The 27,543-nt window shown below is 42.9% G+C and overlaps 1 protein-coding gene across 7 annotated transcripts in view; it reads left to right on the plus strand.

Moving 5' to 3' along the window:
- PBRM1 (polybromo 1) overlaps nt 1–23,230 on the plus strand; it is a 70,509-nt gene extending 47,279 nt beyond the window's left edge. For 3 of the 7 annotated variants that reach the window (XM_040359390.1, XM_040359395.1, XM_040359394.1), the window contains 6 exons: nt 1,347–1,544; nt 10,112–10,270; nt 14,803–14,873; nt 18,172–18,252; nt 18,816–19,032; nt 22,696–23,230. In XM_040359390.1, coding sequence (XP_040215324.1) covers nt 1,347–1,544; nt 10,112–10,270; nt 14,803–14,873; nt 18,172–18,252; nt 18,816–19,032; nt 22,696–22,868 — 899 coding nt within the window. In that variant the 3' untranslated portion in view covers nt 22,869–23,230. The remainder of the gene's footprint in view (nt 1–1,346; nt 1,545–10,111; nt 10,271–14,802; nt 14,874–18,171; nt 18,253–18,815; nt 19,033–22,695) is intronic. The other 4 variants (XM_040359391.1, XM_040359393.1, XM_040359392.1 and 1 more) reach the window with 4 other exon arrangements.
- The last annotated feature ends 4,313 nt before the right edge of the window (nt 23,231–27,543 follow it).

The raw sequence follows: 27,543 nt of genomic DNA on the forward strand, positions 1-27,543 counted from the left end.
CCCACACACGATCATTTTAATTGACATTTTTAAAAATGTCATTTTATTTCATCACAAAAAATGACCGTCTGTACGCGGCATTAGAATTGTCCTGGACTGGAAGTGGTTAAGACTAACAGGAGGAGGGAACAGATAAATGATCTCCTAGGTCTGTTTCTGCCTTTTCGCTGTCTAGTCATGGCCAATCTGTATTGCTTGATGTCAGTAGAGAAAGGTCAGGCCACTGTCTTGGCTCTACCGTCTGACTGATCTGTGTAAATATTAATCCCTTGGCAGTTAAGCAAGCTCCTCTTATACAGTATGTATCTCAAGCTAGACTTTTCTGCATTTAGGACACACATGGTCCACTGAATTAAGTTATTATTACAATAATATCTGATATTTCATTAGCAAATAAGACCCCCAAAAGGTGTACTATAAAGTTCAGTATGCACAACCATTAGAATTGTTATTTGGGTTTTTATCAGCGGCCACCAGTGGTGCATTTGATGTAATTTTTTACCAAAATCTTATCACTATGCATTGATAGCGCTTATTAGCATAAAGTGTTTTAAGGAGAACAGTCTCTATTGCCCCACAGCTGCCATTTTTCACATATAAAAGGCATATAAATCAGATCTGTTGATCTAGGTCAGTGTTTCTCAACCTTTTTTCAGTCAAGGCACCCTTTAAAATTCTGCACCATTTTCAGGTACCCTATTTTAAAATGTCAAGAGCGAAACTACATTTTTATAATGCAGGATATTTCAACATTAGAGGTAGGACACCCAACGTTGGTGGTGATTTATCCTTCCAAAGCAAATATACCTTTGCACACTGGTACTGACTACTATTCCAATGTTTCTCTTCTCCCCCAGTTTCTCTAACTCACTCAGCTAATGTAACCCCAGAGCTGATGGAGAGGGGCAGGGGTAGGGTCAAACAAAGATGCTGTGCAGGTGCCAAACGTCCTTATCGACCGATGACATCATTGGTTGTTGATGCCGACAGCTAAAAGGTTGTGATGGTGCACAATGAAAACCTGTGGCTTTGAGTAACTAAAAGGTAGCTTGATCTACCCACTGGCTTGTATACAATTTTGGGCAATTTCTAGGCATTTTGCCAAGGCACCCTTAGGGTGCCTGGGCACCCTGGTTGAAAAGGCTGATCTAAGTATATAGCATCTATTTGTATATAATATCTATTATTATTGCAGTGTAAAGGTAAGTCCCACTTTGTTTGGTTCTTTTGTGAGCTTCATTTTCTAATTAGGCATTTGTAAATTAGGGAAAATTGGGTTTTCAGACACATAACATGTAGTTTTGTGACTGGCTTGAAATATGCTGACATTGCTTGTTTTTTTCCAGAACGTGCTGCCAAAGTGGCAGAGCAACAGGAAAGGGAGAGATTAGCACAGCAACAACAGCAGCAGCAACAACAGCAGCAGCAGAATTCATCTCCTAGAGCTGGAACACCTGTAGGAGCCCTCATGGGTGTTGTGCCTCCACCCACTCCAATGGGAATGCTTAACCAGCAGCTGACGCCCAACTCGGGTAACAGAAACGGTAATTACAATTTATTTTATTTCTATAGACAAAAATGTATACAGCTCACCCCTGCTTGTGCATCTTGTGCACAGGTCAGTATCAGTCTCCTTTTAAGATGTAAATGCAGTGTGGCAAAAAGAGGCATCAAGCACTAGCTCCCTGAAAAACATTATTTTATTTAGTAAGCATAAAAAAATACAGGGTAACTCATTAACATGTTTTAGCGCACCAGCAAGGGCCTTGGTCAAGCTTTTAATGCTGGATGCCTTTTTTTGTTTTTTTTATCACATTTAAATTATATATGCAGTTGTCCAATGTACATGCTTTGCATATAGGGGAGTACACACTAATCATGAGACTGTGGCTCATCAGTTCTCCAGATTCTATTTGCATCAGTATGGCACATTTAGTTTGTGATGCCACTGGGTAGGTCAATAGTTTATTGGCTACAATATCCTATTCTTTTAACCTGTGAAATTGCTGTCTGCGCAGGTTTAGTGCAGACATAGCAAAGGCAGTTAATGAAACATATAGCCAGATTCACAAAGAGTTAAGCCGGCGTATCAGTAGATACGCTGTCGTACATTTAAGTGTATTCTCAAATTGAGTTACACTTAAATGTAGCTAAGATACGACTGCCTGCGCCGTCGTATCTTAGCTGTCTAGTTCCGCCGGCCGCTAGGGGCGTGAACGCTGATTTACACCTAGAATGCGTAAATCTGCGAGATACACCGATTCACAAACGTACGCTTGCCCGTCGCAGTAAAGAAACGCCGTTTACGTAAGGCGTTTTCAGGCGTAAAGTTAGTCGAACAAATAGCTGGCCTAGCCAATGTTAAGTATGGACGTCGTTCCCGCGTCGAATTTTGTAAATTTTACGTTGTTTGCGTAAGTCGTCCGTGAATGGGGCTGGACGTAAGTTACGTTCACGTCGAAACCAATACGTCCTTGCGGCGTACATTGGAGCAATGCACACTGGGATATGTCCACGGACGGCGCGAATGCGCCGTTTGTTAAAAACGTCAATCACGTCAGGTCACTAATCGTTTACATAAAACACGCCCCCCTGTTCCTCATTTAAATTAGGCGCGCTTACGCCAGCCCATTTACGCTACGCCGCCGTAACTTAGGAGGCAAGTGCTTTGTGAATACAGCACTCGCCTCTCTGACTTACGGCGGCGTAGCGTAAATACGATACGCTACGCCGGGTCAAAATTACGCTGCCCTACCTGAATCCAGCTAATAATGTCCATTATGCTACAATGACACTGCTACAGCTCTATTCAAAGCAGGCCAGCATTCACACAGGTGGATTGTTTACGTTGCAAATTCTAGTTTTCGGGTGCCACTGGTTCTATGCAGGCACTCTTGTCTTTGCAGATCGTGCATGGCTCCCCCAGCAGCTGAAGATGTCAGGGCTGGCAGGCTAAGCAGCAGCGCCTGTCAGGAACAGAAAAGCTCTGCCAGTGTTCACACCAGATGCAGTTCCGTTTTTTCTGCACCAGTATCATCAGTTCCAGTTTCTGCACTAAAAACTGACTGCATGGTGTGAACTAGAGCCATTGGATACATGGAAAACACTGTGCATGCATTTTTAGTGCAGGAAAAATGCACATGGAACTGTGTCTGGTGTGAACTAGCACTTAAGGTAGAAAATAGAGAATCTTTACTCATAAAAAATGGGAGAAGGAATTTGCAGGCGAAAGACTGCTTCTTTAATTAACTGCTCAGTACCTATACTAACAGGGTATATTTAACCTGCTGTGTACAGTGGTGATAGTGTCAATTTAAAGCACTTTTTAAAGACAACCTGTCGTGAGAGCAATATGGAGACTGGAATTGTTGAACTGCTGTTGGAAATGTTAGTTGTAAAAGATCTAGGTACCCACCTACACACATGGTGGATCTTCCCAATTAACACATTCAGGCTCAGTATTTTTGACATATTATCCAACCACTACAGTTACCCTGGACTCAATTGTCACAAGTCAAACAGCAACAAAGCAAACGGTGCCTAAGGCTTTTAAACTGGCTACATTTTGCCGTACTGAATCAAAAATAGAATAGAATAATTTTGGCAATGAAACATGAAAAAAATCAAGGTCACCTTACAAGACAAGATCCTTTTTGGACATGCGTATTTACCGCAATTTTGCAGCGATTTGCGTTTTTTTATATATTTTTTTTTCTACATTGTATATAGCTGGTTGCTAAGGAGGGGGCAATGTCCTTAAAAACCGATGAGTCATCAGCTGTCAGCGGGCTTCCCGTTGAATATTTAAAAAAAAGAATTGGCGGGTAAAAAAAAAAAAAAAATCCATAGGCCCTTGGGTTACCACATTTAAAAAAAATTAAAATACCAGACCCTTATCCGAGCATGCAGCCCGGCAGGTCAGGAAAGGGAGGGGACGAGCGAGCGCCCCCCCCTCCTAAACCATACCAGGCCACATGCCCTCAACTTGGGAGATGGGTGCTTTTGGGGTGCTTTGCGCCTCCCCACCCCAAAGCACCTTGCCCCAATGTTGATGGGGACAAGGGCCTCTCCCCGACAACCCTGTCTACTGTATTTTTTTAACTCTACACTACTTTTTTTGGTGAATGGGTTGGGATACAATGTACCCCATACTCAATCACATAAGGGGGGGACAGGGATCCGATAAGCCCCCTGCCTGCAGACCCCGACAACCCCCAGGCAAGGGTTGCCGGGAAGAGGCCCTTGACCCCATCAACATGAACCATACCAGGCTGCATGCCCTCAACATGGGGTGATAGGGATGGGACCAAAGGCCCCCCCCCCCTTGCCCCAAAGCACCCATCCCCCATGTTGAGGGCACGCAGCCTGATATGGTTTAAGGGGGGGGGCTCTCGCTCGTCCCCTTCCTAACCTGCCGGGCTGCATTTTTTTTTGTGGTGGTGGGGGTCCCCTCCAAATCCATACTAGACCCAAGGGCCTGGTATGGACCGGGGGGTGGGGGGGGCACTTTTTTTCACTTTGGTTTTTTTTAGCTGACTTTTTTTTTTTTTTACTTTGAGCGGGAAGCCAACTGACAGCTGATGGCTCATCGGTTGTTAAGGACGTGGCAGCTCCCACCTTAGCAGCCAGCTATATACAGTGTAAAAGAAAGAAAGAAAAAAAACGCGAATCGCTGCAAAATCGCGGTAAACCACGCTACTTGCTTTTTGGATGCGGATCCATTGAATTCTATTACATGCAAAACGCTGCATTTTGCGGGGGGAAAAAAGTCCCTGACCCTTTACAAAAATGCAGAGGCACAAAAATGCATTGATGTGAACATGTTCCATAGGAACCCATGTTAAAAGATTTACCAGCATTTCTGCAAAATGCATCAAAATACGCATTAATGTGAATAGAGCCTAATACCAGCCTCATCAGTACCCAACCGCTACAGCGTATTTGGGAATCCCCCTTACCCCTTCCTAACACCACACAATCCCAATTCGTCATTTGATACCTGTCTTTTTTTTTTTTTTTATACCGCCTTGTTCAAGGGTTTTGCAGGTACAAACATGTGCGTTACTAAGTTGTGAATGCTTTATTGCTGCATACATTACATTGTAACCTGGCAATGTTTCTAATTAAATAAATTGAACAAGAAAATGTTTGTTGCTAGGTGGTTGTGTTGCCCCTGTGTCTATGGTACTTTCTTTGGCCTAACACAAGTATGCTGATTGATGCGTTCAGATCTGCATACTTGTTTAAATCGGTGACAATAGGGTCAGCAAGACAACCAGCTGGACAAGTAGCCTTTTCTGATTGAGAGGTAATCTATACTAGACTAGAAGTTTTTGTTTCAGAACACTATGGTGAGCAGTCATGCAGTTTCTGCTAAAGAAGACAAGTGTTCTGGCAAACATGTTTCTGCATCTACCAATAACACTGTTTGTTACCCAATCATTACTAGCATCATACTACAAATCACAATAAGATTAAAATTGTGTATTCACCCGGTCAAACACACTGCAACACTAAACATGTTAGGGTTAAAGGAAGGTGGGAAATAACCACTTGTGTGTAACTAGAATCAAATCCCGGGAAATTCAAGGATGTGCCACTGTCTCACTGCCCATCATTCTCTGCCTATCCTTATACCACGTATGGCTAAGGCCTTGTCTACATGAGCACTGGATGTAGATGTAAAGCTCCATTTGGATGATTGGGAGACTCGCACTAAGGAGTGATGGGACCTAAATGTTGCTTGCCATATAAGCATATTCCTAGTAACTTTGTTTATCAGATCAGTTGTATACAGGATTTATTCACTAAATCTCTATATTGATAGCCTGAATTTGCTATACATGCAAAACTACCTCTTAAAACTATCAGAAATACCACCAGGGGTAAATATACTGCTGTTTACCCTACTACTACCCATGTTATGCTGATGTGCAGCAGAAAGTAGGGTTGGCTTTAGTCTAGGTTCACATCTATGCGGCTGCACTCGGTGTGTTTTTCAGGCATGTTTTTCAGTGCATTTTGCGCTTTTTTTTTTTTTTTTGCATATTTGCATGCAGTTTTCATGCATTTTGCATTTTATGTTTTTTTTTTTCTCTCTCTTTAAACGCACTGTATATAGCTGGTTGCTAAGAAGGGGGCCGGGAAGCTTTGGCGCTGCGACCTTGGTATCCGATGAGTCATCAGCTGTCAGCGGGGTTCCTCAAGCTAAATGTAAAAAAACTAAAAAGTTGCTTGCAAAAAAAATTGCACAAATAAATAAACTGTGTGGGGTTCTCCCCCAGGTCCATACCAGGCACTTCAGGTCTAGTATGGATTCGGAGGGGACCCCCACACCAAAATGTAAAAAAATATATGGTGTGGGGTCTGTGAATGGAATGTAGCGCTAAATCTAATGTGATATGAAAAAACACATTAAAAATTGACGTTCTAAAATCATTCAAAACAAAATGAAAAAAAGTCCCACGTGATGCCATTCATTCAATATAGGAAGAACAGGGAAGTCCAACTTCATAAGAAAGTGAAGGCTGATCTAGTCCAGAGACCTAGATCTAGTCCAAGACAAGCAAATAAAGAATAAATCCAAAAAGATGAATGATGCTCTTCTAACATCCAATGAAGACATTAATCCTTTCTAGTGTAGTAAGAATGGATATCCTTACCGCAACTGATGGACCCGTATGACCCGTATGTCAACGACAGCGGATCATATGAGCTTGGATAGACAAGCGAGTGCCCCCCCCTTCTGAACCATACCAGGCCGCATGCCCTCAACGTGGGCTCTGCACCCACCCACCCCAAAGCACCTTGCCCCCCATGTTGATGAGGACAAGGGCCTCTTCCGACAACCCTAGGCCCCCAGATCCCCCCCCCCCATGTTAATGGGTAGAGGTACATTGTACTCCTACCCATTCACCAAAAACGCAGTGAAATGTAATAAAAACACAAGCCGGTTTTTGACAATTCCTTTATAATGGTTCTGTCTTCCCGCAGTATTCTCCTTCCCGCCGTCGTCGTCTTCTTCTTGATGTCTTCATCTGTTTTGTTGTCGCCCACTGTCTGCCGTCTCTTATATAGCAATGGGGCGTGGCCATCCAATGACATCACCCAGAGAACCCGCCCCGATGCTGAGGGCATGTGGCCTGGTATGGTTGAGGAGAGGGGGGCACGCTCACTCGTCCCTTCCCTTTCCTGACCTGATGGGCGGCATGCTCAGATAAGGGTCTGGTATGGATTTTGATGGGGACCCCATGCAATTTATTTGTATTATTATTTTGATGTGGGGGGTCCCCTCCGAATCCATACTAGACCCAAAGGAACCATTTTTTCGCAAATTATTTTGCCGGAATTTTTTAAAAAAAAATTACATTCAGCTTTCAGCGGGGAACCCTGCTGATGATTCATCGCTTAGCAACCAACTATATACAGTGGTAAAATAAGAACCGTAAAACGCATCAAAAATGCATCACTTGCATTTCTGGTGCAGCGCTATTGAAGTCTATTAGCCGCAAATCACGGGGAAAAAAGTCCCTGACCATTTCCAAAAACGCACCATCCGCAAAATGCATAGATGTGAACTAGTACCATAGGAAACCATGTTAAATGGACTGTAGTACGTTTCTACAAACTGCAAAATGCACCTTAAAACGCATAAGTGTGAATGTAGGGTTAATGCAACACATATGCATCTATGGTAGGCAGAGCTTTCAGCACAGTGACCGCTTCACTAAATACACAAGTATAGCAGGTTAAACCACTCACAGTATGTGTATTTTGCTGCTTAGTTCAGGTTTTAATCCAAATCGTTATAGTATCAGATTTTTTTAGATTGCATTTTGGATTCTTCCTCTGTAAGCAACATTAATGTAGACTGCTTATGAGAATATTATATATACACTCACTGGCCACTTTATTAGGTACACTTTGCTAATACCGTGTTGAACCCCCTTTTGCCTTCAGAACTGCCTTAATTCTTCACGGCAGATTCAACAAGGTGTTGGAAACATTCCTCAGAAATTTTGGTCCATATTGACATGATAGCATCATGCAATTTCTGCAGATTTGTCAGCTGCACATCTATAATGCGAAGCTCCCATTCCACCACATCCCCAAGGTGCCCCATTGGATTGAGATGCGGTGACTGTGTAGGCCATTGGAGTACAGGGACCTCATTGTCATGGTCAAGAAACCAGTGGTGAGATGATCTGAGCTTTCTGACATGGTGCATTATCCTGCTGGAAGTTGCCATCAGAAGATGGGTACACTGTAGTCATAAAGGGATGGACATGGTCAAAAACAATACTCAGGTAGGCCTTGGTGTTTAAACAATGCTCAGTTGTTACTAAGGGGCCCAAAGTGTGCTAGAAAAAAATATGTCTCACACGTTTACACCATCTAACTGTTGAAAGAGGGCAGAAAGGATTCATGTTCTTTATGCCAAATTCAGACCCTACCATCTGAATGTTGCAGCTGAAATCGAGACTCATCAGCTGACAGGAATGGCACCCAGTGTGGTCTTCTGCTGCCGTAGCCCATCTGCTTCAAGGGTAGATGTGTTGTGTGTTCAAAGATGGATGGTGTTCTGCATACCTTGGTTGTGACGAGTGGTTATTTGAGTTACTGTTGCCTATCATCTCGAACCAGTCTGCTCATTCTTCTCTAACATCAACAAGGCATTTTAGTCCACATAATAATCAAAGTCACTTAAATCCCCTTTCTTCCCCATTCTGATGCTCGGTTGGAACTTCAGCAAGTCTTTACCACGTCTAGATGCCTAAGGGCCAGTTCACACCAGACGCAGTTCTGTTCAGTTCCGTGTGCTTTTTTTCTGCACAAAACGCATGCACAGTGTTTTCCATGTATTCCAATGGCTCTAGTTCACACCATGCAGTCAGTTTCTGGTCAGTTTCAGCACTGGAAATTGACTGCAAGGTGTGAACTAGAGCCATTGGAATACATGGAAAACACTGTGGGCCAGATTCTCAAAAGAATTCCGCCGGTGTATCTACAGATACACCGGCGTAATTCGAAACTCCCGCCGGCGTATCATTGTTTTGTATTCTCAAAACAAGATACGCCAGAATTAGGCTAGGATCCGACTGGTGTAAGTCACGTACACCGTCAGATCCTAAATGCAATACTACGCTGGCCGCAAGGTGGCTTTTACGTCGATTTCAGCGTTGCATATGCAAATGAGCCGAATACGCCGATTCCCGAACGTTTTTGCACCGCTTCGTCGTAGTTTACGTCGTTTCCGTAAGCGTAAGGTTACCCCTGCTATATGAGGGGTAACCTTACGTCGGTCCGCCATATGCCATGTTAAGTATGGCCGTCAGGACAGCGTCGGGTTTTTCCGTTGTTTACGTAACTCGTCGCGAATAGGGCTGTGCGTTAATTACGTTCACGTCGCAACCAATGTATTTGCGGCGTACTACGGCGCATGCGCAGTTCGTTCGGCACGGGGGCACGCTTAATTTAAATACAAGCCGCCCCTTTTGATTTACGCGGAGATACGCTGGGCCATTTAGACTACGCCGCCGCAAATTACGGAGCAAGTGCTTGGAGAATACGGCACTTGCTCCAGTAAGTTGCGGCGGCGTAGTGTTAATGGCATACGCTACGCCCCGCTCGTAGACACGCTGATCTACGAGAATCTGGCCCTGTGCATGCATTTTTAGTACAGAAAAAATGTGCACGGAACTGCGTCTGGTGTGAACTGGCCCTAAATGCATTAAGTTGCTTCCATGTGGTTGGCTGATTAGCACTTTCTTTTATCAAAACAATTGAACAGGAGTACCTAATAAAGTGGCCAGTGAGTGTACGTTTTTCTAACATTTTAGGATATTCAAGTATTGTGCTACACAATCCATGTTAGCAGGCAATAATATGTTTCTTACTGTAATTTTTTCTGCATCTAAAAAGTCATGGGCTTAAAAATTCCATGGATTCAGGATATACCAATTAACATGACATTTTTATTTTTAGTTTGTTTAATCACTAATTCATTGTTTATTTTATTTACACCATTAATATCACATAACTAACTGTAGTTTGTCATAGTAGTGCATGTTTATATTAATTGCATGTTATTGATGCATGTTTGTTCTTCAAGGCATGATAGGGGGCTACCTACCTGGTCTGTCACCCATGCAAGGCCCAATTGATGGTATTGTTAGTATGGGCAGCATGCAGCCTCATCTCCATGGGGTGGTGCCACCCCCTCACCTTCCTCCACACGGTATACCAGGCTTTCCGGGCTTTCAAGTGCAGGGTAAGAATATCCTAACCACCTCATTCCATGTCATCTCTCATCGGGGTCTTGTATGTGTATGTAACCGCTCTGCTAATGTTTTCATTTTCTTGATAACCTACCGTATATTTTTTACTTTTTAGGCATTTTGCACCTGGAAGCACATTACCTAAATGCTAAGCCAGTTAGGAGATATTTGATGTCAGCTTTTTGTTGCTGCAGTTATTCCCTTGTAGGCTATTTTGGTGATACCATTGTAATTAGAAGTGAGAGGAAGTCTACCTATTAGAGCATAGAGATGTCAGGGTTTTATTACTGCTGCCATACATGGATCGAAATTTTGCCAGTTCAGCAGGGGATCCATATATGGTACAGTGGTTTTTACAGGTGTTGCGCCAATCGATTTCTGTACAACCAACCTGAAGCTCAATCAGCGTTGCAGGCTCTAGCTGAAAGTGCTGATCAGTGTATTCTGATGGCAGGCAGCGTATTCTAAAGCTTGCTTGCAATTTGGAGGTTTTTCATCATATTGGCAAGACATGCATTGGATGCTGTGTGACCTGGAATAGGCAGTTATCTTGTCCATTTAATGCTAGCTGAAGTAATGCGTAGACATAAGGCAATGACGCTAAAAACTACAGCCACAACATGTGAGCCCATCATTACAAGGTAAAGCAAATGAATAGTACAGGGTCTAAAGCTACACTAAAGACAACAAAAATATTTAAACGCATACACTGCTAATAATAAGCTCTTTGCTGGTTCCTGGAGCCCACAGGTTTTGAAAAGCATATTGCCTGGTAGCCAGAGTTCGTTAATTAGTGTTCGTTATCCACAGGCCTTTTTATATCCGAGCTGACAGATGTTCAGAGCTCTCTGCTGTGAGAGCCTGCTGCTAAGTGAAAGGGCTGAGTCCTGACAGAACGCTATAAGTTTACAATCCATCAGGGGACACCCCTTTAGTCAGGAACTGACATAAGTTTACTTAGTGTCTTTGGCTAGCAGAGGTTTTACTTGCTCTACAAAGCCCTCCTCTGTTTTCTGCCTTGCTGAGAAAAAGTGCAGGACAAGCCTGCTTGAAGTGTTTTGTGTGTCTCTGTCTCGTTTACTTCTGCCAATTCCAGTTTAGACTATCCCCCTTACAAAATGCTTTTAACAGGTCCCAGGCTTCGTCAGAAAGAATACTGTGGATATGGTACTTTCTCAAATGACGGCCTTTTAGGCATTTGTAGATGTTAAAGAGGTACTTCAGCCGACAGCTTTGGATAGAATAGGGTTACGGCCAAAGCCTTGGTATCTTTGTTAGAACAAGCATTGCTCAAATCTAGTTGATGATTAAATCTGATTAAATTTGCCAGCGTAGCACAAAACAGGGTAATTATGGTAAACAATAATCCTCACCCACCTCTTAAATATTACATTATGATTTTTAAGCAGCTAAAAAGGTGAGCAGCAATTTTTTTTTTTCACTTATAAAGACATTCGGCTCGTATGTACGGCAGCTGGTAGAAGGGGCATTTCCAGGAAAAAAAGGTCTGCTGATCGGCCGAAGGCCTATGCATGAGAGCGCTCACTGGTGTGTTCTCGCCCAAAATTTCCACTCGCATTTGCGAATGATATGTAATTGAGGGCGAGTGTCGGTTGCCTCGGAGATGGGGGTGGGGCAAGCACCATCGGCAGGTGGGGTTGAATGGGAGCGATCACCCAGAGACAGAGAGGGGGGAGGAAGAGGATAGCCGCTTGATCATCAGAGTGGGGAGCGCCAGCTGTAACAGCTTTCATTTGCATTTCCGGACACTCGCTGTCACACATAGTCCCGCCTCCTTGCCAGGCTCATTTGATAGACAGAACACCAGTTCAACGTCTTTCAAATGAGCTGGGCCAGGAGGCAGGACTGTGTGTGAAAGCGAGTGTCCGGAAATGCAAATGAAAGCTGTTACATTAGGCAATTCCCTCTCCGGCGGCTCTCCTCTTCCTCTGCACTGGTCATGTTGCCTTGATGGGCACTGGCGAGGCTGCACTGATGGGCACTGGCGAGGCAGCACTGATAAATGTTTTATGCAGAATTCCAAAAATAAATAACTTTAACTGTCATTTCTTGAGATAATTTATGAGGGCATGTTTAGAGGCGGAATTAGGGGCAGGGTAGGTGTTGGGTGGGGCAACTGGTGGCAAGTAACCGTTAAGCCTCGCTAGTAGCTCAGGATTTGAAGTGTTGAGCACTGGTTCATGGCCAGCCTAACTCGGGGCACAATAAGCATACCAGGATTAAAGCTGTTAAACCCACTTTTCCCTTAAAAGACACCTCTCCTAATGTCCACTTTCTTCTACATCCCACAAAGCTGCTTTGTTTACATGCTGGGATTATTACAACCCCCGAGTGCTTATGTCGGACAAAGACAGCATGTAAACAAAGCAGCTTTGGATGTAGAAGAAAGAGAACGTGATGGGAGGTAGCTTTTAAAGTGTTATTAAAAGGTAAAAAAAATATATATATATAATGTCATACCTTCAAAATACTAGTGCGCTGCCAATCTAAAAAAATTTGCCCAGAGCAGCCCCGATCCTCCTCTTCTTGGATCCCCCCGCAGGCGCCCCTGGCTCTTTACCCCTGCCGAGTGCCCTCATAGCAAGCCGCTTGGCATTGTCTTACCTCCTCACGGCCTGCTTTAACCCCTTGAATCCTGGACTAGCGCACTGCAACTATGTTCATTGCACGCAGTTGCATTATTTTGAATGGGTCACGTTCAGCAGGTGCTACTTCTGCTGGATAGCGATGGGGGTATAATTCTGGTCACGAAGAAGAGCACCGTGCAGTTAAAAGGGGCTGTTTTTCAGGCTCTAGAAAAAACGACTTTTTTTTCAACTTTTTTTCATTAAAACGACGGTGCCCACACACGATCGTAAAAAAAATAAATAAATGCTCTAGCAAAGCGCGGTGACGTACGACGGCACTATAAAGGGGAAGTTCCATGCGGATGACGCCACCCTTTGGGCTGCTTTAGCTGATTCCGTGTTAGTAAAAGACGATTCACTCTTTTCTGTCTGTTACAGCATGATGAATGTGCTTACTCCATTACGAACGGTAGTTTTACCAGAACGAGCGCTCCCGTCTCATAACTTGCTTCTGAGCATGCACAATTTTTTCACGTCGTTAAAGCCCACACACGATCATTTTTTACAACCCGAAAAACGACATAGTTTAAAACGTTGTTTAAAAAAATAGAGCATGTTTGAAAAAAAAAAAAAATTGTCGTTTTTCCAAACCCGAAAAATGCTCTGAAGCCCACACACGATCATTTTAAATGACATTTTTAAAAAACATAGTTTTTGACAACCCGAAAAATGATCGTGTGTACACGGCATTAGTGTCTTGAACATTTTGTAAAAAGTGCAGGCATACTATGAGTCCAATTAGGTGCATGTCACCTTTGGGACTCCTCTCTATTACTTATACATGACGGGTTTATTGCACCCCACAGAGTACACGCTTTGGCTGTGAGAGGAGAGAAGTAGACTATGTCCGCCCCTCCCCTCTACTACTCAGTCACCGAAGCATTTGTATTTTGTGAATGAGTTGAGCATAAGGAGGGAAGGGGCAGGCATAGCAGTTCCAGCAACTCTGGTCTTGAAGGAACCCAGACCACAGTGGGCAGAGTACAATAAACCTGTCAGATGTGAATAATGGAGATAAATCTAGGAGGCAGCAGGCACCTCATTAGCCTTAACTCACGGCATGCCTGCAGTTTTTACAAAGTAGTTGAATTCCTGGTATTCAGCTTTAGGCCCGGTTCACACTGGTGCGACATACACTCCGACTGTGGGAGCACATGTTGCATGATGTGTACAAATCAGTGGTTCCCTATGAGAGCCGTCTTAACTGGTCCGACTTTAGAAATGGTTCCTCCACTACTTTGGTCCGTTTTCAGCTCATTCAATATCATTGAAGTCAGATCCTCTTCCTAAGCATCCGACATGGTGATTACAGTAGCAGGAAAAGGAATTTGTCATACTGAGACTGTTTTGATTGGTCAAAGGACAAGTCGGACTATCTCAAAATCGAATCAAAATCCTATGTTGTTCATTCAATTTAGATGGAAGTAGGACTGATGTCTCAGGGCAAAGTAGGATGACTGTCGTGTCGAACCAGTCTGGGGGGGGGAGGGGGAAACTATCCAACCAGACAATAGGGATCATCTTACCAAGAATTCTGACACATTTTTTGGGGCTTTGGGTTATGTGTTTATCAGCCTCTCTCTGGGTTCTCCAATTCCTATAGAGAGATTAGAAGGGAAGAAGATTATCCATGGTTCAGCCATTGGCTCACAAGGCTGTATCCCACTGGGTACCCAAGTACAACTTTATTGAAATCATAGCACATTAGAAAGTTGCACTGTTTTCAAATAGAAAAACCAAATGGCCTTAAGTGGCTTAACACTTCTGATAAAGTTATTTTGTTGCTGCAGTAATCGTTGTAGTATATTTCAGGTTGAAAACATGTTCAGGCTAAAAAATATATGATGTATTGTTAATGCTTTTTGCCTTTATTTTAGGCGTAATGGCACAAGGAGTATCTTCAATGGCTGGAACGCCTGCAACTGGAAATATTCCATACAATCAGCAGGTAATAAGTTGAACAGCAAGTTTTAATTGTACCGCTGTTATAGGAGGTACTGGCAGTATGACACAGGAATAAGATTTGCTCCAAAGGACAGAGAGCGAAAAAGGGGGGGGGAGCACCCGGTGAAACTCCTATGAGTGTGGTATGGGTAGAAAAAAAAGGTTGTAGGCTAGTACAGAATAATAAATTGCCAATACCCACACCTGGAAGGTTGCCTGAGAAGCTCGGCTGGGGATCACGCAACCTGTAATATGCGGAGAATATTGCATTCAATGCTTGTCCAGACTCTTCTGGAGCATCCAGTGCTGAAGGTAGTGAGATCAGTGTGTGAAAGGAGCTTAAAGTGGAGTTCCACCCATAAATATAACATTACATCAGTAGTTTTAAAAAAAATTCATTAGTCCTTTAAGATTTTTTTTTTTAGATGCCTTTAAAGTGTTGTTGCTAGGCAGAATAGTTAATCTTCCCTCTTCCTGCACCTAGGTGCTTAAGCTTCCTAACCTACACCGCACAGACTCCTGGGAATGTAGTGGGTGTAACTTTCCAGGAGTCTGTGCACTCCCCAGTCTCGAAGAATCATGTGACTTGGACAGTACAGGTGCTGAAACCGGATCTGAAACCTGTTACACTGCTTGTGCAGCACTGAGCATGTGCGAGATCTGCAAGGCTGAAATCCAGGAAGTCATACAGTCTGGCTTCATGATGCCCACACTTAAGATGGCCCCAGTCAATGTCTAAATGCTGTAACAACCTAACAAAACGGACCTTAGTTTACAGACTAACTTTACTAGAATACATTAAGCTTGTGTATTACAGGGGTATTTATATTTAAAAAGTGAAATTGTGGTCGGAACTCCGCTTTAACTCTGAAATGGGTAGTGGGGTTATGCAGTGTATACATAAACAAATGTGTAGCGCTATCACTTTAAGGATAGTGAATATATAGAACACATGCAATTGTGAATGCAATGTGCAAAAAAACTGTGCAAAATCCAATCACAATCTCAGTATAGATGCAAGTCCACCACACTGTGAAAATATGTAAAAGTCCGCAAAAATGTATATGATCTGTAATAATGACTTGTTCTCCAAAACTTGTTCCTGGTTTCCCCTGAAGACATTATTTTTGACGAAACGTGCGTAGGGCGGGGTACGGAATCTGATGTCGGTGTGCATGGCGCTGTATTTATTTTGCTGCCTTGTGAAAACATTGTTTACAATACATTTTACGGGGTTACGCTATGTATGGTCTTTTCTTTGATGAAATGCATATATCATGAGCATTCCAGGAAGTGAATAACCTAGGGCTGTTGGAGTGACACCCTTGCCATCTGCTTAATATTATGAAAGCGTGCTTGTGACCTCGATAATAAGGGGTCTCTGGATTTGGCAAAAAGGCACATTTTTAATGGCTGGTGGTAGCAGTAAAGGAGTGGCCCCCGATGGTCATTCACTGGGTGTTGAAGAACTTAAGTGGTCATAACAAGTCATTATTACATATTACAGTAAAACCTTGGATTGTGAGCATTAGTTCCGGAAATGTGCTTGTAATCCAAAACACTCATATATCAAATTTTCCCCATAAGAAATAATGGAAACTCAGATGATTCCTTCCACAACCATATATTCATATTAAACTGATACAAAATACAGTATAAAGTGTACTGTAAGAATTAAACAAATTAACCTGCTCTTCAGGAGTATATAAGAGAAGAGAGGCGATTCAAACTGCCGCAACCTGAAAGTCGGCAAGACTTTGCCTGGCAACTTCATGGAATGCCTGGGTGATCTTCCTGTAATGTCTGATCCATATCGCATCAATTAAGATAAAGATCTGATTTGGAGGCAACTTCCATTAAAGCCTATGGGCACAAGTCGTATAGAAGTCGCCTTAAAGCAGTACAGCAAACTTTTCTCAAGTCAGAGCGACTTCAGTATTTCTAATTAAGACCGCTCTCGTTGACTAACATGGGATATCACATGACTTGGAGTCTCACAAGTCGGATCCCAAATCACGGCAGTGTGAACAGAGCCCTATACTCAGTTGTGATGTGACTCTACTCGTATTGCAAGACACTCATTTATCAAGTTAAAATTTATTTTAAAAAAATTGTCTTGTCTTGTAAAAACACTTGCAGGCCAAATTACTCGCAATCCAAGGTTTTATTGTATATACAATTCGTGTGGTGGACTTAAGTTTATATTGAGTTTGTGTTTGGCTTTTGCCCTTGAGTTTGTTTGCATTGCATTCATTATTGCATGTGTTTTATATTCACTATTCTTAAAAGGCTATAAATAAAGGGAAATTTTAGAGTTTTCTGTGAATGGGCAAGGGCAAAGAGACCGACAACCTACAGTATGGCTGCAGCTCTCATGGTCACATTGGGCCAGAAGTATAGGAAAAGCTATACTGGCCTGAATGAAAGAAGTGCAAACATTAAAGATATGACAGCAATACTTAAAGTGAAACTGCAGATTAAAAAAATAACTTGTTTCTTCTTTAACCTCTGTCGGTTTTTTATTTATTTTTTACTCCATTCAGAAGTTTTGCACTTAATTAATGTCCCGGAGGCAAAATGGGGCATAGGGTGAAATCTTTGAGAAATAGTGGGGGGATATTAGTCTAAATGTCATCACAACTGATGTCCCAACTAGATTAGCCCTTTACTTTTGTCCAGTAATGCCTTACATTTCACACTCCAAGGGTCAACAGGTCACAAAATGTGAGTGCATAATCATGATTACTTTTTTAGGGCTCCATTCTATGAATTCATCACTGGGAAATTTTCTTGCCATTTTGTATTTTAAATTACAATTCAATGTTGGCTGTATGTATAATAGTGTAGGAAATGGTATATATAACAGGGGTGCCCAACCTTTTCAAGAGCAAGGGCCACTTTAGCGACTTGGTAACCGGTCGCGGGCCGCAATGAGCGGAGGGTGTGGATGACAGGTCTGTGTCCACTTTGCATATTCAGAGCAGACATGGACACAGACCGCTCTACTCTATGGGCCCTCCGATCCACATAGACAGAAGGGGACAGATCCCCTTCTGTTTTTTTTTGTTTTGTTTTGTTTTTTAAGCAAATCAAATTGGAGACAGACGGGTGTAAATGAACACAAGTCCGTTTACATCTGCTGCTCTATAGAGGTGAATGGAGAGTCCGTTTGGGTTTGCATAAAAACGGACAGGCGGACCCGATCGGACCGATCGTGTGAAAGGTGCCTAAGGCTGTTTTCACACTGATGAACTGGGATTTACCTGCACCTCAACTGACCTTAATCTTCACTTCTTCCTCAGGATTCCTGCAGGTCTCGTTCGGTGCTGACGTTCCCCAGGCAGGTATGGCTGGCGGCTGCTGTTGGCGGTCCTCCAGGGCAGGTACTGCTGGTGGGTACTGAGGGCTGTTCTTTAGAGATGGTACTGCTGGCGGATACTGCTGGCTGGTACTGCCAGTGGATACTGCCGGCGGGTACTGGGGGTGGGTACTGCTGGCGGGTACTGCCAGTGGGTATCCCTGGTAGCTGCTGTCCCAGATCGCGGGTTCCCGACCCGCCATCCCTGAGCATCAGTGTGACAGGAGCCGGTGCTAGAGGAAGCATGCGGCTGCAGTAGAGAGCAAAGCCAATGCTTCCTGTTTCGCCGGGAACTGTCACAGGCGGAGTACATTTGGTATCACTCTGCCTGTGATAGGAGCTGGTGCTATACAGGAAGCATCGGCCCTGCTTCCTCTAGCGCCGGCTCCATTCTTCACACTAATGTTCGGGGATGGCGGGTGGGGAACCCACGATCTGGGTTTGCCGACCCGCCATCCAAGAGCAGGAGGTGGCGGGCCAGCGGTTGGGCACCCCTGATGTATAATATAAAGTTTCTGTAATACCAGTTTGAACTAGAATAAAGCATCCAATAATGAGGTGGACTTATATTTTGTGTTTGGTTTTTAGATGGGAATGCTTGTTCCTGCTGGACAGCAGGCCCCGCCTCCATATCCTGGTCAGAATCAAGTTAGTCAGCCAGCTGTACAACAGCCTTCAACCCCTGTGTTTGTGGCACCACCACCCAGGACTCAAAAGTTACTCCATTCAGAAGCATACTTGAAATACATAGAAGGATTAACGGCTGAATCAAACTGCATCAGCAAATGGGACCAGACACTGTCAGGTAAAAACTAAATAACACAATCGGTTTATTGGTGCTTTATAGTATTAACTTTCCACAGATTGCTGTCCAGTGTCTGCTGTTTTTTTTTTTTTTTTTTTTTTTTCAATGGCCCCAGTTTAAGTCTAAGTAATTTTTCATAGATATTTAGCATCTGATAATTTAGATTTCACAGGAAGTCACTTTGAACAGACTTGTTAATCTGGGTGTAGTGGTTTTGATAGTGGTATTAGAAGTTCAATAATCCCTGGTGTTGCTGCTTAACTTGTCATTCCTAAGATGTACATATGAGCTGCTAATGTAACATTGCATTTAATGTTTCACCCTATATAGATCTGATCAGGTCCGCCTGTTTTCTTAGGCGGACCAGATGGGACCATTCATTGTTCTATCCCCTGACACCTGCCAGCATCTGATCCGATCCTGTCTGCTAAAATCAGACGGCCGGTTGGGGTGTATTTCCCATCCCTCTGGCAGATCAGAACAGATGACAGCCTGATGAAAACGGGACAGGCGGTCTGTTTCTATCCGACTGCCTCTTAAAGAACAACAGGGCATAGCAGAGCGGACACAGACCTGTCATCTGCATGCTCAGTTGGGGATCAGTAGAGAGATTCCCTGCTGAGGAGGCGGATGCGCCTTACGGCGTCCGCCCCATGTAAAAGAAAATTGGCTCCTTTTGCAAAAAGTGAATGCACATTATGAGTTAAGTTCAAGGAGGTTCATGACCCCTCCTGAACTTATGTCTATTATGTGTATCTGACAAATTTATAGTACCTGGAAGACAGCTATCTGCTTTATTTCTGGGAGCCTGACGCTGATCCCTTAGATCTCAGCATCTTCAGCAACAGTAGTAGCTGCAGCTGCTATGCCCGCACCTCCCCTCCTCCTGCCTAATCACTGAAGCCTTTTTTATTATGTGAACTCATTCACAAAATACAAAGGCTTCTGTGAATAGGCACAAGTGTTTTTTTTTTAATTTTTTTATTGTGCAGAGGAGATCAGGGAGGTGTGGGGGCCGGCTTGTTCGTAAAATCTTACACCCTGAATATTGGTGTAATATGTTACGAAAGGTGACCTTATCCTTTAAACCTTTTACTGTGCCTACAGAAGATGTTGCTTCACTTAAGGATTCTGCAGACAAAAAATTTGAGATGTTCTTAAAAGCATTCTTTGCTTTTGCAGGCAGAGCGCTTGCAACCAGTTATTACTGCAGTCTGTCAAACTGCAGCCAATTGGTCTAGGGCAGTGATGATGAACCTTGGCACCCCAGATGTTTTGGAACTACATTTTCCATGATGCTCATATACTCTGCAGTGTACTGGAGCATCATGGGAAATGTAGTTCCAAAACATCTGGGGTGCCAAGGTTCACCATCACTGGTCAAGGGCAATGGAGAATCAACGAGATCCTGCATTCCAGCACCAAGTTTCAGCAGATCACTTACAAACTTTGGATTTTCGCTCTGCTCTTCTGTGGTGTTGATGTTGAACAAGTCATGACAAACATTTCCGGAATGTCTTTCATCTCTGTCCATATATGTGCAGAAGCTTATGGCTAAAAGCTTGGGCAGCTGAAGCTGTCTGTAAAAGGCTTCTAACGCATGTGCCGTCTGAAGGAGTATGTATTTTGTTGATGCACTTGACAAGTTCATTAAAGGAGAAGTCCAACCTGAGGAATTTGTTTTGCAATCCTGTGATCCGTTTTCAGCAGAGAGCCATGTCTGGATCCGCCGACTGATGGAGCGCTCCAATAAGCGTGGAGGAACAGAGCAGGAGCGATGCTGACTGACAGTCAGCATCGCTGTGCTTGGAGAGCCATTGGCAGTGTTCAGTGGCTCGGTTCTGGGTGCAGAGTCGCCGGGTAACAGCTGCAGAATCTGTCTGATGCTGCATCCACCTAGCTCAGTATAGATAGCCAAAAAAAAGCCAAACCCATACTTCTCTTTTAAGGAAGACAAAGGTAAAAAGGCATTTCTCCCATAATCAAAGGCTCCAATCTCCCCCCCCGAAAATTTCTATATTGTGGTTATTATTGTAATACAGGATTAAGCGCCAACAGTTTGCACAGGGCTTTACAACATGAGGGCAGACAGTACAGTTACAATACAATTCAATACAGGAGGAATCGGGAGAGCCCTGCTCAGTGGAGCTTACTACAGCTGAATCCCCCCATCACTCTCACCAGGCTTCACACTACAAATTGTGCAAGGGAGTTCAACATCCTTACTGTTCTGGCAGTTAAAAACCCCTTACACAGATTTAAGGGTTAATCGCTTCTCTTACAATTTCATTTAGGGGCCATGTGTTGTCTTAAGCTTCCTGAAACTGAATCATTTTTTTACCTATGCTAGAATCCCTATTGAGGGATTTGTATATCGCTATCACATCTCAATGCCTGTAGTTGTTTCTCATAACTGAGGTCCTCCAGCCCCCTTATTATTTTTGTCATTTTCTGAACTCAATCCAGTTCCAGCACTTCCTGAGGGCTAGTGACTTGAACAGCATACCTAAAAATGTTAATCATTAAAAATAAATACAAAATATATGTAACACACACATTAAAATTGACCCAGAATTTTCCCTTTAGGGCCCTTTCACACGGACGTGTCCGTGTACGGGCTCCGTTTTGCTCAGCAGGGACCGCTCTGTCGATTCCCGCTGAGCAGGCAGATGACAGGTCTGTCTCTACACAATGTGCAGGGACCGACCTGTCAGAGCGGCGCTTTCCCCTATGGGGGATCGGATGAAGACGGACCGTAGACATGTCACCGCTGACATTCGTCACTCCATAGAGGCGCACGAAGCGTCCGTTCAGGTCCGCCTAAAAACTGTGTGAAAGGAGCCTTAAGCATAATAAAAAAAAAAAGACAAATCTCCTGCGCTCCGGTATTTTTTGGAAAGGTGTTTGAAGAAAAGGTGAAACTCAATAGCAACTCAATTAAAAGGTATCTTCCAAAGTCTTGCAGCCCTCCTCTGAATCGTTGGAATTCATAAAACTAAAGGAAACAAAAAAGGAAAAACGGAGGGCGCACCGACCTAGTGTGATACTGATTGGTGGATTTTATTAAAATAGTAAAAACAAATCATAATACTCACAAAGGGAGTGTTAAAAACAGGCCTTGAGTCACAATGCAGCAAAGAACCAACACCATCGGCATAACAGGGCTGACGCGTTTCAGGGGAGAACCCCTTTCCTCAGAGCACTGCAGACCTTTTAGCTCTGAGGAAAGGGGTTCTCCCCTGAAACGCGTCAGCCCTAGCCACGGTCACGGATCGAAACAATATCGTGTTATGCCGATGGTGTTGGTTCTTTGCTGCATTGTGACTCAAGGCCTGTTTTTAACACTCCCTTTGTGAGTATTATGATTTGTTTTTACTATTTTAATAAAATCCACCAATCAGTATCACACTAGGTCGGTGCGCCCTCCGTTTTTCCTTTTTTGTTGCCTTAAGCATAATGACACACTTACATCAACATACAAGAAGGGTTAAATTATGCTCCTCTATGCGGTGTAAAAATAGATTACATGGGATTTCAAGAAGGAGAAGCCCGAGGGGGGACAAAAACTGTGCTTTTTGCAGAAAGTACATATAAAACCTATAAACTCAGACTGAATACATGAATATATAATGAATAATCCTGATTTAATTTTCTATTTTTTAGCTCGGAGACGAGAAATCCACTTGTCAAAAGAACAGGAGAGTCGGCTTCCTTCCTACTGGTTGAAGAGCAAAGGGGCCCACACAACTATGGCCAATGCATTATGGCGTCTCAGAGACCTCATGCTTAGAGACACCTTAAACATCCGACAGGCATACAGCATTGAAAATGTCTAAGCTGTTGCCACTGTTTTCTCTTTTCATAGCAGAATACTGAATTTTGTGGAACAATCAATGTTTTTAGTGACTGAAAAGCCAGGCCTATATTTTTTATTCACATTTCTGTACATTGTAAGACCATTTTGATATAAGGACATTTTTAATGAGCTTATTTTGACTTTTTCTTTTTCATTTTTTTTTTTTTATGTATTTAGTTGATGTCAAATACATTTTTACATCTCTTCCGTCATGTTTTTGGATTTAATGTCAAGGATACACTTTGGAATGTGGTGTGACATGTACATTGTTTTTTTATTGATGTTGTAGAATATGCCGTGTCACACTGCCATTATTTTAAATTAAATGTTTTTGTCACTATATTCTGGCCCAGAACTTCTCTTTATTATGCACCTGAGGAAAATTCTTATCCTCAATTATTTCAGATCTCTCTGCAAAAGTTTAATTAAAAGAAGAATCGGACTCTCAACTTAAAGTGAGAATTTTTGTGGGCAAAAGGTGACAGATGGAAAATCTTTTTAGGATAATAGACAAATACATGCAGTCCCCGGGTTACAAACTACAAATCGGGTCTGTAGGTTTGATTTGAAGTTGAATTTGTAAGTCAGAACGGGTAAATTTTATAAGTGTAACTCTTTTGGATATCCTAGGGAAGGGTTCACACCTCTGCAACATTTTTTTGTTTCTGTCTGTGCCCCTATTCAGAAGATTTCACCTCACTTTCTGTTCCAATGACAATTAGATTTTGAAAAATTTGGGTTGTTGTGAAAACAAGAATTGGTGATAAAGTTTCAGTAGAAACACCTTTTTCCCATGATAACTAAGGGTGCAACGGATCAAAAAACTCACGGATCGGAACGATCCTCGGATCAGGAGTCAAGGATCGGATCATTTTCGGTTCAGCAAAAAAAAATATATATATATTTATGAAAAAGTCTGATTCAAGTCTGGGCTCTAGCTGGGCCAATGGCTCTATATGGTAATGTCCACCATTGTCCCCCACTCATCATCACCATCACTGTTCCAGACCAGTCCAACATTGCCCCCACACTAGTAAAGAACACTGAGTCCCCGTCCTTCATAGCGGCGCTCACTGTTCCCCCTCAAGCTCCACACGTTCATCCTAAAACCAAGAGCGCTGCCAAGACAGCCAGCCAATCCAGGCAGCTGATGGTTTTTAATACCCATATTATTATAAGTGCAGTTAAAATATGACAGTGCAATGTTAAAAACTAAAAAGTGTTTGTTGTTTAAACAGTTAAATATGCCAGCATTGGACTCCGCAGATACCTCCAGTCTACAACTTAGCAATCACCAACACTTGGGTAACAGATAATAATCTGCTAAATTTATATAATCTAGATTTTCAATAAACCAGAACAAAAACCTGAGTGAACATGTGTAGACGCATTTTGAAGCAACATACTATTGCAAAGCAAAACCCTCTTTGTCATTTTTGTAGTCAGTGTGTAGAAATTGCAGTTTATATTTCAGACACTAGGGGGAGTTGCTGAATTTTGAAAGATGGTAAAGCAGACATGCATAGCTATAGGGAGTTAATAGCTTTGAGCTGTTATTTGTTATCGCCGATCTGTGATTGGTTGGGGTGGAGCAAGATGGCCACCGCTCCGGAGCTAGGCCGAAGCCGAGGACTTTCCTACGGCCGAGGCTTCGGAGCGCTCCGCGGATCGCGTGGTGTGCCGATCCGAATGTGGTGACCCGTTCGGATCACGGATCGGTGACGATCCGTTGCACCCCTAATGATAACTCTGTTTTCCTGTTGGGAAAAGTCTGATGGGAGCTTTTGGTCAGGAATCCGATCCTGTGTATGCTCCATCAGACTTTTTCCAACAGAAAAACTGCTGGAAAAAGATAGAGAGCAGGATCTTTTTTTTTTCCCCGTCAGGAAAAAACTGATCGGGAATTTCCGATCGTGTGTACAAATCCCAACGTGCTCGGAAACAATTCGACGCATGCTCGGAAGCATAGAACTTGGTTTTCTTGGCTCGTCGTAGTCTTTTAAGTCACTGCGTTCTTGGCAGTCAAAAGTTCACCGAACTTGTGTGACCGTGTGTATGCAAGGCAGGCTTGAGAGGAATTCCGTCGGAAAAACCATCCAACTTTTTTTCAACGGTAAAAGGCAATTGTGTGTACAGGGCATTACAGGAGTAAATTTCCCTTCCTAGAGATAGATTTCCTCTCACTTCCTGTTGTCTTTCTCAGTTTGTAACCCGGGGTCCGCCTGTATTGTATTCTATATTTATTCTTTAAAGACAAAGGAAAAAGCGAAGTGTACTGGCATATCGTGCTATATAAAGGATGCATTTAATGAATGTTTCAGTCTTAAAAAGAGCCTGCATAAGCAGTTTTTATATTCACGTGACCAATAAATAAGGCTGGGTTCACACTAGTGCGAATCTGCATGACAGGAGAGTGTGCCCGGCTCTCAATGGAGGTGGTTCACACATCTCTGTGGAGCAGATTGCACAGGGGTCCTGTGCGTCTTTGGTTCCATTTCAGGTTCGAATTCAGGCAAAAATTCAGGCCTGATTTGTTTCTGAAAAACAGAACAGGGATGCCCTGGACCCCTGCTAAGCCCATGTTCAAACTGGGGGTGGGTTTGATGCTGAACTCGCACAATTTAAAACCGAAATTTTAGTCCAACATTCGAGGGGCGGTGTGACAGACGTCTTTGCGGGTTCATACACAGATGCTCATTAAAATCGCCCCTGCAGTCGCCAAAAGTAGTGCAGAAACTACTTTTGGGAATCTGTGCGACGCTGCAAAGTCGCATAGATTAGGATGGTGCCATTTCCGGCAATAGGCTTCAATTTGACATGTCATATCAGCCCAATATGAACGTGGGCTCAAAGTCTAACTGTTCCTGTGTCCATAGCAGATGCTGCAAGGCTTGTGATACTTCTTTTGGGAGAGTTTCAAAGAAGGAAGTGCCTGTCACGTTTAAACAGAAGTTGGGTTTCCTGTGCCATGTTATTAAAGTGAAACTGTACCCAAGACTTTTTGTTATAACAGGCTATAGTGTTAGACTATGTCTGTAAAACACATACTGACCTTATTTGCATCCCCTTTCTTCTAGGGCTTGTGTATATGGGATTTTGTTTGCCATTGGAACTGCTTTTGTCATCATTTTGCCAAATCAATGGGAAAGCAAAAAACATTTGATATAGCCTAGGTCCCTAGTGGGTCAGAAGCAGTTGTGGATGAACTCCGATAAAACTCATAACTGTCTCCTGCGAATCGCAATAACCATCTGAATGCACCTGAGAAAGCATTGAATTTGCCCATCTACACAAGCCCTTTTCTCTCTATACTCTTGTTTCCTTGCTGTTTTATTCAGATATACTAGTTTGCATCTAAACATATTCTTGCTCATGCGTTTGTGTGGGAACAAATAAATTGAGCGCTCTTTGGATCATTTATTGCTGGCAGAATCGCTGCTCACATCGCCAAAGGATCAGGAGCTTCAACCTGCAGCATCTCTTTGATTATGTAAATGTAAAGTGTGCAGCACATGTACAATAGAAAGGTCGTAGTAGCAACTGCTTCATGGATGTTCTAAAGTCTGCAATTTATTTATGACTTATAAAATGTACGGTATTTAAGAATAAAGTTCAGTTCTTTTTATAAACATTTTGTATTTAGAATATATGGGAATACATAGTATATATGGTAATACATTTTGTATTTAGAAGATATGGTAAGTCGAGAATCCTAAACATTAATATATATCTACTGGTTGTTCTATATTTAAGTATTATAAAACTGTTTGCTTATACAGTAGCACAATCAAACACAGATTATATTTTCAAAGTTACTTTCACAGTCTTTTTCACAGATAAATTCTATATAATAATAATGGCCTCTATGAATTATTGATATAAAGATAATAAAAGACCAGAACGTTGTCCGGTCCAGGACTACATGGCTGCACTGGTCTTCATCACCATTAACAATATCAGGAATCTCTTGCGAGATGACCCAAAGTCTTCTGATTTATTTATTCCCCCCCCCCCCAGATGCACAGGATAAGCATGCTCAGAAACACCCAAGGGAAATTGTTCTTTATTGCCTGGGCTTAGAACCAGCAGAGTCTACCCAAAATATACAGCTTCTATTACAAAGAATTGACTCACTAGATTGATGACAACTCACCACAGGAGCTTACACTCTACCTCCCATTTAATTTTTTGTTAGTGATGGTTTACACCATAATTGCAGAGAAGCGTTGTCTACATTCCTGGGTGATTCCTGCTCGTTCCCTGTAGTGTGATTTTACAGCCCATACATTAGAATGGGCTGCAAATTGCATCAGATCACAAAAAAGTAGTGCTTTCACTACTTTTGAATCGCACATTGCATGGTACACTGCTGCACTGCGTTTGGAATCTGCATTTGAAGTGGTGTTAACAATGCGTTGGCACCCACAACAGAAGGCAGCGTGTTTTGAACACGAAGACACGCCTTTGAACATGCCTTTCCCGCATCATGTTCAGGTGTAAATTGGCCCTTACTCTGCATTGCTTGCTCATAGAGCGAGGTAGCGTTATAGGATGATGCCCGGGGGAGTTGGTGTGCCATGCCCTCCAAAGCTATGCCAATGTCCATAACTCTGAAGGTACCAGCCTATAACCAGCGTCTGAGTATTCAGCCTGTG

Source organism: Rana temporaria, chromosome 7, assembly GCF_905171775.1.
Source record: "Rana temporaria chromosome 7, aRanTem1.1, whole genome shotgun sequence".
NCBI classification, from domain to species: domain Eukaryota; kingdom Metazoa; phylum Chordata; class Amphibia; order Anura; family Ranidae; genus Rana; species Rana temporaria.